Raw genomic sequence first — 18,813 nt, forward strand, 5'->3', positions numbered from 1 at the left:
AGAGGAGATAAGTCAAAGTCCAAAATGTGGGTGTGGATAAGGAGACTCATCTAGAGGCCAAAGGTATGACAATTCCAAAATTCATTATTTCTTTTGCAAAGAACTTGGTCATTATGCTTCAAATTATTGGTATAAATATGCTAACCAAGTTGAAGAAAAGGCTCATTATATAAAGAAAATAATGATGATGTCTTGTTGCTAGCTTGCAAAGAAGATGATATCGGTGAGCAAAATATGTGGTACTTGGATATCGGTGCAAACAATCACGTGTGGTTATAAGAACACATTTATAGAATTGGATAAATCGATGAATAGGTATGTATCTTTTGGTAACTCCTTTCAAGTAGATGTGAAGGATAAAGGTAAAATCTCTCTTCAATTAAAAGATAGAAATCATAAATTTATCTCTAAAGTTTATTACATACTAGAGATAAAGAATAGTATTTTGAGTTTGGGGGCAACTTTTGGAGAAAGGATATAGTGTGTATATGAAAAATAGAAGTCTAGTTTTGTGAGATCAAAAGAATAATTTGATAGCCCATGTTGAAATGATAAAAAATAGAATATTCATGCTTCATATCAAACATGTCAATGCTAAATGTTTAAATGCAAGTGTGAAGAACAGTTCATGTCTTTGGCACTTGAGGTTTAGGCATCTTTACTTTGGTGGTCTCAAATAACTATCAAGTAAGAAGATGATGAACGGCTTATCGCATATTGATTTTCCAAAATAATTTTATGAAAGATGTATTTTTAGCAAGCAACTAAGAAAGAACTTTCTCAAAGAAGCTTCTTATTATACAAAGAAGCCACTTAAACTCATCCACACCAATATATGTAGATCAATATCTTCAACATCCTTTGGAGAGCATCGTTATTTTCTAAAATTTATTAATAATTTTTGCAGAAAAACTTGAGTGTATATTTTGAAAAAAAGTTAGAAGCATTTTCTATATTTAAAAAGTTCAAAGCAATGGTGGAAAAGAATATAGCTACTACATCAAAGCCTTGCAATCCGATTGTGAAGGTGAATTCACATTCAAAGAGTTTGAATACTTTTATGAGGAGTATGGCATCTAGTGACTCTTGACAATACCTCATTCCCTCAACAAAATGACATGGTGGAGAGAAAGAATCGGACTATTCTTGATAGAGTTCGAAGCATGCTTAAGATGAAGAACATGCTGAAGGAAATTTAGATAGAGGCCATAAACTATGCAGTCTACTTGCTCAATCAATGTCCTAACAAAAGTCTCGAGAATCACATAACTCCACAAGAGGCAGAGAGTGGAAGACAACTTAATATCTTTCATTTGAAGGTTTTCGGGAGTATCGTTTATGCTCATATCCTAGACCAAAGAAGAATAAAGTTTAAAGACAAGAGCAAAAAGTTTATTTTTATTAGCTATGATGCTCGATCTAGGTTTTCAAGCTTTTTGATCCAAAAACTAAAAAGATTCATGTTAGTACAGATGTGGAGTTCTATGAAGATGGTATGTGGAGTTTGTAATCAAGTAAAGCTATTTCATAAAAAGAAAGAAGAAGAAGAAGAGAAGGAATCAAAGGTGAATTTTAAAGTTTCTTCAACACCTTCATCTTCATATTCAAGAGTATTACTTCACTACGGTGAAAATGGTCATTAACGACGCTATTAAGGTTATTTTACGACGCTAATAAGCGTCGCCAATATCCTTTACGATGCTTCAAAAAGCGTCGCCAAAGCGTCGCCTATGTAAGAGTGGAGACGGAAAGCGCCGACGCTTTTTAAAAGCGTCGTTATTTTTTAACGACGCTTTAAAGCATCGTAAAATTAACTTTTAACGGCGCTTTTTAGCATCGTTAATGACAACGCGTCCGCCACTCTACTAAGACGCTTTTTGAAGCATCGGCTGTTAGGTTTTTTGCGACGCTTATAAGCGTCGTTAAGTTTGTTTTAACGATGCTTTTAAGCATCGTTAAATGCATTTCTAACGACGCTTTAAAGCGTCGTTAAAACCACATTTAACGGCGCTTTTTAGCATCGTTAATGACTCCGCGACCCGCACTCTACCAAGATGCTTTTCAAAGCGTCGACTTTTTTGTCTTTAACGACACTTATAAGCGTCGTTAAATTTATTTTAACGACGTTTATAAGCATCGTTAAAGGTTTTAAGAGAAAAAAAAATACAGGTTTTATATTCCAAAAAAAAATAATACATACATTCCTGTACAAAATTATATCAATTATTCTAACATAAACCTGTACAATCACCATCATTCACACCTATACAATCACCACCATTCACACCAAAAGCAAACTTAAATAGCAAATTTAACCAAACCAAAAGATATTATTTTATATAAATAAAAATAAAGTACTGATCATCCATTACAATCAAGAGTAATATAAATAAATATAAGAATACAATAAAAATAAAATAATATCAATCTGCAGGAGGATGGTCATCGTTGTCTCCACGTGACGTGCCGCTGTCTCGATGGATGCCTGATGTGCCAGGAGCCTACAAGAAACATATCAAAAGCATGATTTGTATATCTATAAATAAAAATATATAAATTATTAAATTAATATAAAAATATATATTTAATAATATGTGTTTACCTGAGATGGACCATACATCTCTAATAAAGATGTAAGCCGATCAATCTGTCCCCTCATGGCCTGCATCTCGGCACGGCTCTGTCGCATCTCCTCCATCTCAACGGCACGACTCTATCTAATCTCCTGTATCTCTGCCTCGAGTCTGCGAACGCGTGAATCCTGAGCATCTGCTGCAGCATGCTGCGTATATCTACTAACCTCAGATAACTGAGTGGGGGTGACTCCTACTCCATAACCCCTCACTCGGCCATAGCGCTCTGGTCCCATCAACTCTGTGAACACCTCGGCCTCGATACGGCTCTGCTGCGTAGATGCTGCGGACTCGTCGTCACGCTCCACAATGAGAGATGTAGCCCTCTCCTGTATTTATTTTGAAAACAAGAGTTATACATTAATAGCTAACAAAATTAAATTTAAATCATTGAAAAAAATAGAATATTAATAATGCCGTACATATAAATTTCTCGACTCATCTCGAACAAAAGTACCATCCTGATGAGTATGAGTCATCCGGTAAAACTTCACTTGTCCGGGTTCCCTCCCATGCTCATCCACCTACACAAATAATTTTAATTTTAAGCAAACAGTTATAATAATTTAAAAAAATATATGAGTATCATGATATAGACATGATCCACGATACATAATGATATTAGTTATATAAATATTTCAACATAAAAATTAAAAGTTAATTATGAAAGTTTAAGGAACATACAAACTCCTGTCGGAGTCGTGCATAACTCTTCGACCCCGATGTATGAGGAACAGACTGAGCTGCTCGTGCAGCTCTACCAATAGCAGAATAAGTCTGTAAAATAAAGTAAAGAACTTGTTATATGTATAATATATAATAAAAATTAATATTTTTATAAAATATTTAGAAAAAAAGATAATAAGCAGATAAATACCTGTGCCCTCTCGGAGAACCAATAATGAACCAACTCCATCCACTGATGAGGGGGTACATCAGGAGGACAATTCCTAGCAACCTCCTCCTCTGTCATACCCTGTCTCATATAGTCCTTCTTCAATTGTGCTCTATATTCTTTCCATTTGCGGTTGAGAGACTTCATTACAAAATCATGAGTGGATGGAGGGAGAACAAACTTGCTCTATAAAAAAAAAAGTTAAATGAAATAAATTATATAAATGATTAACAATTAATATACAGTATGAACATCAATTCATTACCTCTATAACTCGGAGGAGCTCAGCTTTGTGCGTTGGAAGCATGTCATTCCATTTTGCATAGCCCAACGGACATAGCTGAGGCCTCCGAGCAACAGTCCCCAAAAATGAAGTCAATAAGCAGGCAGCTTTCTTAATTGGCTGACCTAGCTGATTGCACTCCACAACAATCCTCTCGCCCTCACGCATCTGCCACACATCTCGTACTACTGTGGGTCCACGTCTGGGGCGTACTCTTCCAGATCCGTCTGCAAAAAATACATAAAAGTAACTATATCATAAATATACATAAAATAAAATAAAAATAAAATTACATGAAAGACAATATATACCCTGCACGTGTATCTCATCATCTGGCTGATGAACAGGAGGATCGTGCTGTGCTGATGATGAAGGACAGGGCTCAGAATGCTGTGCAGCTGAACTGGCCTCAGGCTGCTGTGCTGAAGAAGACGTACCGACTTCTGTCTGTGAAAACTGGAACTGCACACCAGCATATCGTCCCCTGCGATGCATGATGTCACCTAGCATTTATATAAATAAAAGGTAGAATCAGTTAATATATAAAGTAAAATAACACAATAATTAATGCAAAATATATACATCATAAATAATTATTATCAGTAACAATCAAGCAGTAGTATTTCTTTCAAATTCTGTTCTAACCAACGTCGTCGTAGCATTTAAATCATCAGCTGTCACAAAATTGTAGGGCATACATTGTGTATAAGTGTCATCGTCATCATCCTCCACTTGGTTTCTCATATCATATAAGTCTCTAGGTTTTGTTTTGATGACAGTAAATCAATCTTTATCTTTTGCGTCTTGTACATAAAATACTTGACGAGCTTGAGATAAAAAAATGAATGGGTCATCCTTCAATAACACACCAGTGTGTATCAACCTTGAAAAATTTATAAGTGTAAATCCATTTGCATCTTGTTTCAAACTCCTTGGTGAGTTTATGTCTATCCAATCACATCTAAACAGTACTACTTTAAATTTTTCATAATAATCCAACTCATAGATATCTTTAAGTGCACCATAATAGGATTTTCCATCCACTTCCACCATAACACCGCTATTCTGTGGTTTTCTAAATTTCTTCCGTTCTCTAGTATGAAATTTAAAGTCATTAATTATGAAACCGTTATATCTATTCACAATCTTGTTAGGTCCTCGAGCAAGAGCTATTAGTTTATCTGAATTATTTATCTCCATCATCTTTGATACCTAACAAAAAATGATATGACGAAGTGCAGTTGAGTTATCTGATATTAAATATGTATCAAAAATTAATATATCCCATAATTAAATATAAATCACACCTGATTCGAAAGCCACATAGGGAATAACTCGACCAACCATCGCTGTTCAATCCTTGCATTAGGATGAATGTTATGATTGGCTCGTCTCTGATAAATTAAAAATTTACTGCATAAAATATAAATATATCATTTAGAACATTATATCTAATATAAAATTTAAATTTTGATGTCATTCCTTAAATATACTAACCTGCGATGGTCAGATATTATGTCACTATGAAGTAACACATAACGATGTGCTTGTGCTAAGGATTTTTGATCAAGTACAATACTTTCAGCTCTTCCCAAGAATTTTCCAGCAGTTAAGAACTTATACAGTTTTGCATTCTCCACAAAGTCATTATGCCGTTGAGGTCGACTAAAAATAGTCTCTACACCTTGAAGATATCTTGAACAAAATGTCAAACATTCATCCGCAATATATGCTTCAGCAATCGAGCCTTCGGGATAGGCTCTATTTCGCACATAATCTTTAAGACGCATAAGATACCTTCAAGAATTAAATATTTATTAAAATATCAGTATGCTGTTGTTTCTAATAAAATTATTAAAAGATTTAAGGTTTGCAATAATACCTCTCAATAGGATACATCCATCTATAATGTACCGATTCACCAACTTTAACTTCTGAAGCTAGGTGAATGAGCAGATGTACCATAATAGTAAAAAATCCAGGAGAAAAAATCTTTTCCATCTGGCAAAGTGTAATTGCAATATCGGATTCTAACTGATCAAGTTCTCGAGGATCAATAACTTTGGAACATAATGCCTTAAAGAATGACGATAATCGAAGTACAATTGTAACAACTTATTTCGGCAATGACGATCTTAAAGCTATTGGAAAAATATCTTGCATCAATATGTGACCATCATGACTTTTAAGATTTAAAAGTTTTCGATCCTTTAGATGCACACATCGTGAAATATTTGATGCATATCCATCAGGTACCTTGATACTTTTCAAAACTCTCAAAAAATTATCCTTTTCTCGAGCAGACATTGTGTAACATGCAGGAGGCACATAAATTCTATCATTAGCAAGCATTTTAGGATGAAGTTCCTGTCGGATATCCATTTCTTTTAAATCAAGATGTGCCTTCATGTTATCTTTGCTCTTTCCATCAAGATTTAAAAATGTTCCAAGTAAATTATCACAAACATTCTTCTCTATATGCATGACATCAAGATTGTGCCGAATAAGATTATGTTTCCAATAAGGTAAGTCAAAAAAGATACTTCATTTTTTTCATAAATATTTACTGGGCTGTTGTGTAGATGTTATCTGTGTGTCTTCCTCATTTTTATCCTCGAAATAATTGTCTGGATCTTGAAACACCTCTGCATCTATAGTACTGATACTGACTTCCTCTGGTAACCCTTCGTGCACTGAGCTTTCAACATCATCCCTTCCTCTTTTTTTAGAGGACTTTGAGTGCTTACCATAGCTGTAATTGATGCCATCCATTTGTCTATGAACATCAGTTCCAGAAGGTGGAATAGGGGCACATCCCAATTCTATAGTACCATCAAACAAATCTTTCTGAAATCGAAACGGATGATTTACTTCCAACCATCGACGATGTCCCATGTAACAAAATTTACCTCCATGTTTTAACCAAATTGAATGTGTTGAATCTCCACAACAAGGACATGCGACCTGTCCCTTTGTACTCCAGCCAGATAAATTGGCATATGCTGGAAAATCATTAATAGTCCAAAACAAAGATGCCCGTAGTTTAAATGTTTGGCCGTTGGAAGCATCAAATGCATCAACACCCTCCCACAACTGTTTCAATTCCTCTATCAAAGGCTGTAGAAAAATATCAATATCATTGCCTGGACCCTTATCTCCTGCAATAACCATTGACAAGATAAGTGATGATTGTTTCATGCACATCCACGGTGGCAAATTGTAAGGTATCAAAACGACTGGCCAAGTGCTGTAGGTAGAACTCAGGGTTCGAAATGGATTGAAGCCATCAGAAGCTAAGCCAAACCTAATACTGCGAACATCAGAGACAAAATCAGGATGCCTATCATCAAATACTTTCCATTGAAGACTATCTGCTGGATGTCTCAACATTCCATCCTTTGTACGTCCTTCATCATGCCATCTCATTGATGAAGCTGTTTTTGATGATGCATAAATCCTTTTCAATCTAGGTATAAGAGGAAAGTAACGCAATACCTTGGCCGGTTTCTTTTTACTCCACGTTGCATCCAATTCATTCAGTACATCGTCTCGATCTTCTTTTTGTGTTATCCATCTTGAAGATCCACATACGTTGTATGACTCTTGATTAGCATTTTCACCCCGATATAACATACAATCTTTCGGACAACTATGAATCTTTTCGTATCCAAGATCCAATTCCTTTACTACTTTCTTGGCTTCATAATACGATGGTGGTAAACGAGTGCTTTCTGGAAATGCATCCTTTAATAACTTGAGCAGCATGGTAAAACTCTTTTCAGACCATCCATTCAAATATTTTATATGAAATAAATGTACAAGAAAAGAAATCTTAAAAAATTTCGTACAACCCGGATATAATTCTTCGTCTGCATCTTTCATTAAGGTGTGATAACGAGCTGTCTCATCATTAGATGTATGTATAGGCTCCTCAACATGCATACGTTCCGTATGCGTACATCCATCAAACATCCCAACTGTTTCTTGTATATTACTGGATTCTCTTAAATTTTGAACACCAAATCCAAAAGCATCTGTGATCAAACCCCTTATATCATCATCTCTTGCAGAATTGTCTTGTAGGCTAGTGGATCCAAAATGAGTCAAGGGTTGGTTACATGATGATGGCAACATAGATTCTCCATGAAAAATCCAGTCGGTATAACCTCTTAAAAAACCATTCCATACCAAATATTCTTCAACATTTTGTGGATCTAAAGAAGAACTATTTACACATTTCCGACATGGACATAAAATTTTTCCATTCAAACTACTTTTCTCCATACCAAATTTAATGAAGTCATGAACTCCATCTAAATATTCTTTACTATTCCTTGGTTTATTTATCCAACTTTTGTCCATTGTAGGATAAAAATGACCGAACTTGCAATTTATCTAAAAATAAAAAAAATTATACAATCTATATTAATGCAATGAGTAAAAAATATCAGTCATTTTATAAAATTCAAAAAAATAACAGCTAGATAAAGTTTACATAGTAAATGCTTGCTATCATCAACTAATAGGTAAAGAAGGTCCTATCCCATTCAGAAAATGTATTAATTCTATAGGTCAATTACAAAAATCAAATGATATGCAACAAGAGCCAAAAAAAATTTCGGCAGTATTTCCCCTTAGTTCTTCCGTATAGGAAGAACAAAAGAAAAATACCATCCAAAATTTATTCCAAACCCTCAGCATACCATTTGATTATGGTAATGACCTATAGAATTACTCACATTTTCCAAACTGTCCATACTGGACAATCAATTGATCAATGTACATAATTCTTTTACCCGTACAAAAATAAATAAATATACGGATACAATAGAATATGTACATTAATCAAAAGATGGGTCTATGTTTCTATGCAATACAATTTTTTTTAAAATTAATTCATAATTAACTTGATTTAATACCTGATATTAACTTGGAGAGTAGTGGATAAAGAAACTTGGCCCAGCTTAATCCAGATGCTTAGTCTTCATCAGTCACGAAGATAAGGATAACGTAGGCCACACGATATCAGGATCCAGCCACATAACGAGCGCCACATGTCAGATAAGCAATCAATCAGGATTCATGAAACTATGAAATTATCCATTCATCAACCATGTAGCACAACCTTAATTAATTGTACTATATAGAATGTTTAAAGAATCTTTAAAGAAATTGAAAATATAGAATGTTAAGAAAAGTTTGGTACATTGATCACAAAAGTTTTTTAATTATGTTAAATATAAAGTATATCAATACCTATTTTGAAAAATTATAATATGTGAAGTTGTACCTTAAGGATGATCATTTTTTGGGATCAAATTTTAAAAAAAATCCATATTTAATATTTAATTTTAATTATTATTATTTTTTATTTATAGATAATAGCTAAATATTTGACTTGAACTATAGACCGATTTTATCTAATCCTAACCTAGATATCATACTTCAGTCCAACCCAACTCGAATGATCTGTGAGGTCTAAAATTATTTCCATATACTCAATCAGACCTATTGTGATCAACGAATGGTTTCGGTCTGGGTCAAAATCAAGACCTAAGAATGAAATTGGGTTAAATTGAGGTCAACCATGCCCGGGTCTGATCCAACCCATTTGCAGCCACAGATTTACTCAATTTCATACTTGAATTCCTAACTTCTCTTCCATAGGATATAGAAGTTTTATTTGGCACATCCAATATCTAAATTTTAGATTTTATAGATGAATAATGATCCAAATGACAAAGCACAAGTTCAAGTATCACTATCATAAAACTGCATTACTTCCAAATTAGTGACAAGGGAACCACAAAACTAGGTGGTGAAACTTTGTACACAAATTTTTCAAGGGACAAGATGTTACTAGAACAATGGGGATTTTTCTTGATTTTTCCTTATTCCCCCCTTGAAAACACTGCTTTTCAAGGTTAAGCTAATAAACTGAATAATTACCCACACCAATCGATTTGGTGGAGGTTTCATTTTCTAGGTATTGAGAGGTACTACTTGTCCCATCATTTGCTAGGTTCTACTGGAGGCGTCATCGTTGAGTCATAATTTTCATTATCTAAAAGAGCAATTCAAAACCAAAGGAGGACTACCTGTACCTTTTTTTTTCTTTGTTCCTTCAAAACTGAGATTGAAGGAAGAATGATGTATTTAATTAAGCAAAAAATTGAAAAGGAAGGCCATCTTTCAGAATCATGGGGACGGATCTGTTGCAAAAAAAACAAAAACATAAACAAAACAAAAAACAAAAAAAACAAATGTAACTCAATCTACACCAGAAACATAATAATAATAATAATAATAATAATAATAATAATAATAATTCAAATAATAATAATACTAAACTGATAGAGAAAAATAGCCCCCACAAAAAAGGGCAACTGCATCGAATAACAAACTACAATTTCAGAAGAAATCAGCAATTACATTAAATATTTCTTTATTTTAAAGCAACCACAACCACATATCTCCCAATTCATAAGCAACTAGGCTAGAAAATCACAAAGCAACCAGATATTCTGAATGAATACCCATCTATCTCTTATTTCCATCTGTTTTTCTGCGGATTAATTCACCAAAACAATCAGCAAAAAATTAATGCAAAACAGGCATGTTATTATGAAATTCTAGAGCAGTTGCAATAATATATATTCATCAAAAACACCCTAAAATAAGAAAGTCTTTCTATTCGTGCTAAACACCACTTGAATTCCTTTGCCGAGTGAAGATGATGCTGGCCGCGGCACCAGTGTACCATCTTTGAGCTCCGATCTATCAACATCAGGTTTCGTGCCCACACCAAGGTTGGGTAGTTTTCATGCCATGGACTACATTGGAGAGGCCATGACCCAGCAGCGAGGCATGGGAGCTCATGGATGAAACGAACACAAGCTTGTCAGGGCACGGCTCTCAGATGAGAAGACCGAGACGCAGCCAATTAAATCAAGGTTTGGTACTTCACGTAGAGGTAAGCCTAGGGGTTGAACCAGCCAGTGTCATGAGCCATGGTTTGGGGGATTACAGCGGAGCGGTGGCGGCAGTGGCTGTGCTAACGGACGGGAAGGGGCTGGGGGCGGGGATGATGGGGGAAGAAGGATGGCAGAGCGGTGTGAGTCCATGATTCTAAAAGCTCCTAAGAAGAAGAGAAGAGGAGGAAGAGATCTCACCTGACCACGGGAGCGAGGGAGACAAGGGCGAAAAGGCGGCTTGGGAGCGCACGGGAAGATTGGGGCAGTAGGGCTGCTCTGAACCAGTGAACCGGGCACTGAATCTGGAAGCCCGTTCGATCGCCGGGAGGGGGGAGGGGAGGAGGGCCGGTGCGGTGTGGACGGCGGCTGCGCTGCCGGCGGCGGAGATGGGGTTGGCGGAGGAATGGGTGGAAAGGGGCGGCAGTAGATGGATTAGGGCATTGGAGATGGGGGGTATTAAACGAACCTAACGATATTTTTTAGCATCGTTAAATAATGACATAAAAAGCGTCGGTATTTTCCTTATTTAACGACGCTTTTGCTAAAAGTGTCGGCGTTAACAGTGCTCAAATTTTACGACGCTTTTAAGCATCGTTAAAAAATGACGCTTTTTAAAAGTGTCGGCAGGTCAGCGCAACCTGCCGACGCTTTCCAAAAGCGTCAGCAAAAAAAAGTTGGTAAATTCCTATTTTCTTGTAGTGCTTCCTTTGGATGATAGTCCAATGTAAAGAAAAATAAAGAGTTTGCAAGAGCTATATGAGATAACAGACGAACTTAATCTCATTTATCTTTTGGCTAACAATGAAAATATTTCTTTTGAAGAAGTAATACAAAATAAGATTTGAAAAGTCATCATGGATGAGGAGATCAAAGTAATAGAAAAGAATGATACCTAGAAACTTACTACTCTCCTTGAAGGCCATAAATATATTGGTGTCGAATGGGTTTACAAGAAGAAGAAGAATGTTAAGGACATATAGAGAAGTATAAAACAATATTGGTGGTCAAAGGCTACAAGCAACAAGTCAGTATCGACTATAAAAAAGTATTCACCCTGATTACTCATATGAAAACTATAAAATTTCTTATCTCTATTGCGGCACAATTCAAATAGTCAATTCTTCAAATGGATGTCAAATCGATTTTCTTGAATGGATTTCTAGAAGAAGAGGTCTATATGAATCAATCAGAAGGATACGAAGTAAAAGTTTTGAAGTTAAAGAAAGTATTTTATGGCTTAAAACAAGTATCTAGAGTATGAAATAATAGAATTGATGTATATTTCAATGCTAATGATTTCATACAATGTCCATATGATTATGCCTTATATGTGAAGAAGAAAAATGAAAATATGTTGCTTAGTTCTTTAAATGTAGATGATCTTATTTTTAGGAGTAACCCTTAAATATTTGAAAAACTCAAGTAAGCTATGATCTAAGAGTTCGAGATGACAAATTTGGGACTTATGTCATACTTCCTTGGCTTAAAAGAGAAGCAAAGCAATTGAGGCACCTTTATTTCTCAATAAGCATATGCAAAAGAGATTTAAAATAAAAGATTGCAAGTCAATAAGCATCCTCGTTGATTATGGAGTCAAGCTATCAAAATTTGAAGAAGGCAAGATGGTGGATCCTATTTTTTTTAAAAGCTTAATTGGAAGGTTAAGATTGTTAATTAGATGTATGCCCTAGAAGCCAATCGAACTGACACATTAATCTTTTTAGGATATAATTTTATACTTGATCTAATTATTTAGGATAGTTAGTTATCATTCATATAGTGTATGTGTCCATAAATCATCTAGGAAGTTAATAAGATGATGACACATATTCTCAAGAGTTGAGAATTTGATGTATGTGTTATTGATGGTTAATTTTCAAACTACTCCTGATCGATGGATCATTGAAATGATGATTGATCCGATTAGATTAATGCATGGATCATTTTCTTAGGATAGACGAGTCTCGAGTCTACAGTGTGGGGATACTAGAGTAAAAGTGCAGATATTTATTGAAAAATAAAGGCACTGAGCGTGACCAACACAAAAAGTCACTTTGATGTCTCACTCATCAGTAACTTTCTCGATGCTGTAGTAATATGAATGCTTCTTTGACTTATGATGTCTCAGCTGTTCACAATGAGGTTGTTGTAGTTTGACTACATCATAATTCAATCTTCTAACTATATGGAGCCTTGAGGTGGATGTTCACTATAGTAGATTTATTGTAGGAATAGGATGTATACCTAGATAAAATTTATCGATCTTAATAGAAAAGGAGAAGTTCTATACGATTCACGAGACTGAGTTCAGAAAATCTTCGATCGAAGTAAGTATGAATACTAAAAAAGAGTTTTTATAAAAAATTATAAATAAATTTGAGTCAAGCCAATCTTGCATATGACTAATGTTGAAATTTTTGATGAGTTTTTCATGACCTTCATCTAGTCGAAACTCATGATAGAAGAACTGAATCACACAGTAACTATACCTAAAGGTTCATTACTTTCATTATGCTGGGTTGCCACTACATGCTGCTAGACGTCACTGATAGATTGTGGGATCAACAAAAATTATTTTGATGGTTAATAATTCTCAATTAATGAGTTAAAATTATTTCAATCTATTGAAAAGAATTTCAATGATATTTTGATAGAGATCAAAATATATCTCACTACTAGACAGAATAAAACCTATGAGATCACATACAGTAGATGTTCTGACTGATTGAGATGTTGAACTATAATTTTGAATCACAAAAAAATCTAATTATCAATGTAATTGATGATTGGACTAATATGTAAAAGTTACATGGAGGACTTGCTAAGAGTTAATAAGTTATAGGAAGACTTGGTTGTAATTATTGCTAATTATTTGATTTGATCAAATATGGATCAAATTAAATCAGATCTAATCTGATTGAATTTGATTTATTTGGTTTTCTAGTCCAAATAGGATTTAGACTTAATTTCTAATTGAGTTTGACCCAATTTAGATTTGAATTGGATTCGAATCAAATTGAAATTGAGTTAAGATACTAGAGTCCCATTATATTGGGACTCTTTCCCCTTATCCACGCCCCAAGAGAGCCTCATGCCCAAAGCTCTCATGCCAAAATAGTTTTTGCATGGAGAAAGTTTGGTGCAAAAAAAAAATGGCGCAAGGTTCACTTATGGAAGTGGGGTGGCACCAAGAGTCCTTCTCTTGATGGACTCTTAACAAACTCCACCTAAACCTTAATCCTTTGTTTAAAAAGGGATAAGATGGGGCACCTCTATGCATTTGAGCAGTGGTTAGCATGAGAGAAAGAGGACATGCGTGAGAGTATGTTAGCGCAAAAGGAGAAGAAAAAAAAATGAAGGGGGTGCTCCATGTGATGGATGCCTCATCCTTCCTCCCTTTTGCTCTCTTCCTACATCCATGAGATGGATGGGTAACCTCTCTCTCCCTCTCTCTATTCCACACATCCAAGAGTTGGACACCCTCTCTCTCATGGTCTATGAGTTGGACATGCCTTCTTCCTCTCCTTCTCCTCCATATGCAGTCCAAAAGTTAGACAGAAAGAAAAGAAAAGAGATTTGATCTCTTATCTTTTCAAGATTTTTTTCTTTCTCTTGAGAAGAGAAACGAAAAAAGAAATCAGATTTGATTTGATTTCTTAATCCTCTTACATATCTTTTTGATTTTATTGAGAAGAGATCAAAAGAGATAAAAGATTCGATAATCCAAAGAACGATCTCTGCAAGAGAGCTAGTATCCTGGTGAGATCGGGATCTCCTGATCAGATCAATCTTGCATAGATACCTTTAAAGGTTAGACACGTGCGACTTCAAATGGACCTTGAAAATATTCATAGATCATCAGATTGTGGTGAAGATCTACTCATATAAAGATAAAAATCTAATTTTTATTTCTACATCAATCTTAATCTTGTACATATGATGATGCCTGACTTTATATTGAGATATAATCTCTATACATACTCGATTAGATTAGATCTAATTAGAGATTTATTTTAACATCATTTTGACATAAGATTGTCCTAATATAATGTTGATACATTATGTTACATGGTTGTCCTAAAATAATATTAATTTTTTTTTAATTTTTTTTTCTTTGCATATTTAATTTTTTTTAAAATCTCTACATGCATATCGCACCATATGATGATGTTTGCTAATAATGGTATCAGAGCCATCTCATTATTGCAAGATTAAAATTAGATTTTAGATTAGAAAATTATTTTCAAATCTAAGATTATGAATGATTATGGAAAGGAGATGGATTTCAAAATCTAAAAATCTATTTTTAGATCTAAAAAATTTAAATGGTTGAAATTTATACGATGGATTTCATAATCTAAAAATCTATTTTTAAATCTGAAATTCATATTATTTTATGTTCATGCATTGATTTCAAGATCTAAAAATTATTTTAAAATCTAAAAATCTGATTTCTTATATTCATGCATCCAAAATTCGGTACCTAATTTTCATGTGATGTGAATCTTGTTAGATCTAAATTTTATCTTTATTATATGTTTATATATAAGATGATATTCATAGATAGAGACTCATCTTGATGTGATCTAAGGTGATATGAATGTTTTCAAGTTAGAGTAATTTGATTGAACATAAGATAAGATTTTATAAATCAATCTAAGATCATTATCATATAAGATTGCTCTGGCATAATGAGGGTCGTTATGTGGTATGATTATTCTAGGATGAAAAGAGATTGATATATAAAACATCATAAGAAATTAGCATGAACATAAAGACTATATGATAGTCCTGCATGTGTTTCTCATGGATACGTATAGTGATCTTCATGAATCACTACAAACTCTCTAAGTAGGGTTATATCATGAATACACTTTAGATGGTTGCAATTTTCCAATCTATGGTGAGGAGTCAAAAGTCATGCCCAATTTAGAATAGATTGACCTATTGATATGTAAGGTAAGTACTTTGAAAGGTGGTTACTTAATTAGGAGCCTCCAACCGATCATCCCTTATCTGGCCAATTTACTTTACCAAATTCTAATTTGGGATGTTTAGTATTGAGTTCATCATGATTATGTTGCACCATGAGTCTGGTCTTGATAAGTCAAGATGTGATCTCACTAGTAGATTCAATATAATTATGGATTTACACGTGATGTAAATAAATAATTGAAACCTAAGAAGGTCTAAATTAAATCTTCTCATAAATATTAAGTCGAGCATTCTTCCATCATTATAAATGTGCAGGCTCTTTCTGATGTTGATTGTTCTCGACTAGATATAGTAGTTCAGTTGCATCAGAGAAGATGTAACCACTCTACTAGCATGAGATGCTCTAAGGTAGAGATAGGATTGGACTCAATAACTGTTAGGTGAGAGACCCAATTATGATTTTACATCCGATGATGAACGATGGATCTGACTTAACTAAAGAATGAGGTCAATTACTGTTAGATGAGACTTCAAGAATTAGAAACCGGTAACTACTTCAATTTGCTTAAAAAGCATGGGATAAGAGTTATCCACCTATTAGTTGACATATTGTCAATAACTATTAGGTGAGGTGGTGTGTTAATTAATGGGACCGTAGTACCTATTTGAAATCTTAGTCGCAAAAAATTTTTGTTTCTCTATCTGAGGAGGGTAAGAGATTCGAAAAAATAGTAGGAGGTATATTTATTTTAAAAGATCTTAGAATAAATATTAAAATTAAGTATGAATATCTAACTAGAATCTCTACTCTTTGATAGAATAAAATATCGGCTTCAAATCTTTTTGCTCATATATTAGAAAATAATTGACTAAGTAAATAAGTTATAAAGACTGATTCAGAAATCTAAAATAATTTTAGGCTCTAAAAGAATTAAGTTTATATTATAATCAGGATATCCCTATGTTATCAAACCATCCGATAATTGATCAAAAGGTAATCAGTTCATGATCATTATTTGACAATGATTAAGGACTTGGATGAGCTTGAGAAGCCTGACCATGCACAAGAAATTATGAATGGATTTGATCTTGCATTCCTTTATCAATTCATATGGATAGTTTATAGTAAACTACCACATGAATTAGATCGATTGTATTTGATTAAAATATAGAACATGTTGATGACTATCGAAGAGATCTTGAAGAGTTCAAGGGGTAGGGTTCTCACTATGAAGTAGGTTTCTACTTTCAAGAGAATGTCTACTTAGAAGAAGAAGTTTGGAAAGAAATATAAGTTCAAGAGCAAGCCAAAAAAGGAACTGTCCTGTATACCTGGAGAGCCTAAAGAAAAAAAAAAGATATATACCTTCAGAAGCTATGTTGGGTCTGCTCAATATCGATATCTGAGTAGATAATGAGTGTCGTAGAGTCTAAGAGATCCAAAAATGAGATGAATCCAAAGTATATGTGGAATCCCAAATTTAGTCATATTAGAGAGAATAGAATAAACAAATAGGAATGGTATGAGTTTTTAGGCTCATCGACTCTCGAGTCATTTTCAGTTTGTAAATTCTGCCTTCAAGGATAAATAGCCAAATTATCTTTTATGGGACATAGGGTGAGGATCACTGAGATACTTGATCTGATACACATTGATGTGGATAGTCTATTTGATGTGCAAGTTAGGGATAGTTATCTTTACTTCGTTACTTTTATCGATAGCTTTTCACAGTATAGGTACATATATGAGACACAAATCTAAAACCTTTGAAAAATTCAAAGAATTCAGATACAATATAAAGAAGCAAACTAGAAAATACTCAAGATTCTTTGATCAGATTGAGGAGATATATACCTTAGTGAGAGTTTCTAATCCATTTCAAGAAAAACAGCATAGTTTCATAATGGACTCTTTCTGATGCACCTCAATTGAAGGAATGTAAGAAAGGAAGAAAGGGACCCTATTTGACATGGTCTAACCTATGATGAACATCATTAATCTTCTCTTATACCTTTAGAATAAGCTTTACTGCTGAATAGTAATCTATTTCTATCACGTCGTATGAGATATGGTATGATGAGGATATTCGGCCCATATCAAGCGACAACAGATGGATAAGTTAGAGGCTGGGTCTATGAGGACATACTAATTTTACTTTTTAAAATATCACAATGTGATTATGATTCGACATGCTATGTTCTTGGAGAAATAGCTTATCTAAAATAGAGATCGTAGGAAGAAAATTAAGCTCAAAGAGAAAGTCTTCAAAGAGCAATGAGTTATAGAATCTATAAAACTTATTCATAATTGAGTCAATACATATAGTACCTCCTCCACCTCATAGGTCGAGTAATATCTCTCATCCTACTGAAAAATACTTAAGTATTCTAACAGAGGATGTAGAGAAAATATTTCTCATTGGAGACAGAAAATATAGAGATGATCTCAAAACTACTATGAGTCGATGTTAGACATCAATTTTGAGAAATGATTGAATACAATAAAATCAAAAGTTGACTCAATACGTTCTAACCGAGTCTGATCTTTAGTAGATCCACTAGCAAGTATAGTATCTATTAGATTCAAATGGATCTATAAAAGGAAGAGATGTAAAGGTAGAGACCTTTAAAACAAGTATCTCGGAGTAAGGATATTTAATGAAATCAAATAGTTTGATCTCATCAAGAATAGGAGGAAACATGTGTTTATAAGAAGGTCAGTGAGAGTAATATTACATTTTTCGTATTGTATGTGAATTTCATCCTCTTGATTAGGAATGTTGTTCCCATATTGATTTTGATTAGAATATGGTTGTCTAAAAAAATTCTCCATAAGAGACCTTTGAAAAACATCCTATAAAAGTCTATGAGATAGATATAGTTCTATGAGATAGATTTAAGAAGATGCTAGTTTCACAAAAAATGTATATAGAAGAGGTGTTGAAGAGGTTCAGCATGAAAAATCCTAAAAGAGTTTCTACCCCTTGGGCATGGGATTAATCTCTCTGAGAAGATATATGGGATATATCTATAGAGATACAGTATATGAGCTAGATCCTTTATGCTTTAGTTAGTGGGAGCCTCATGTATACT

General features: G+C 34.0%; 1 protein-coding gene and 1 pseudogene across 1 annotated transcript; one reads left to right on the top strand and one right to left on the bottom strand.

The window, feature by feature from the left end:
- Nucleotides 1-3,040: 3,040 nt before the first annotated feature.
- Nucleotides 3,041-3,796, bottom strand: LOC140851175 (uncharacterized). Its single transcript, XM_073242756.1, has 3 exons — nt 3,511-3,796; nt 3,318-3,410; nt 3,041-3,157 (listed from the first exon to the last, which is right to left on the bottom strand). Exons 1-3 carry the CDS (start codon nt 3,673-3,675, stop codon nt 3,041-3,043), a joined length of 375 nt encoding a protein of 124 aa, XP_073098857.1. The 5' UTR covers nt 3,676-3,796.
- A 7,590-nt stretch (nt 3,797-11,386) lies between these two features.
- Nucleotides 11,387-18,813, top strand: part of LOC140851176 (cytochrome P450 79B1-like) — a 46,282-nt pseudogene continuing 38,855 nt past the window's right edge.

This window comes from Elaeis guineensis, chromosome 8 (assembly GCF_000442705.2).
Source record: "Elaeis guineensis isolate ETL-2024a chromosome 8, EG11, whole genome shotgun sequence".
Classification (NCBI taxonomy): Eukaryota; Viridiplantae; Streptophyta; class Magnoliopsida; order Arecales; family Arecaceae; genus Elaeis; species Elaeis guineensis.

What these genes read in the sequence shown, in the direction of transcription:
- LOC140851175 (XM_073242756.1), bottom strand. Translation starts at nt 3,675, where the DNA reads ATGAAGTCTCTCAACCGCAAATGGAAAGAATATAGAGCACAATTGAAG. An exon ending in GGTTCTCCGAGAGGGCACAG is followed by an intron (nt 3,411 to 3,510) that starts GTATTTATCTGC and finishes TTTATTTTACAG; the next exon opens with ACTTATTCTGCTATTGGTAG. An exon ending in CACGACTCCGACAGGAGTTT is followed by an intron (nt 3,158 to 3,317) that starts GTATGTTCCTTA and finishes TTATTTGTGTAG; the next exon opens with GTGGATGAGCATGGGAGGGA.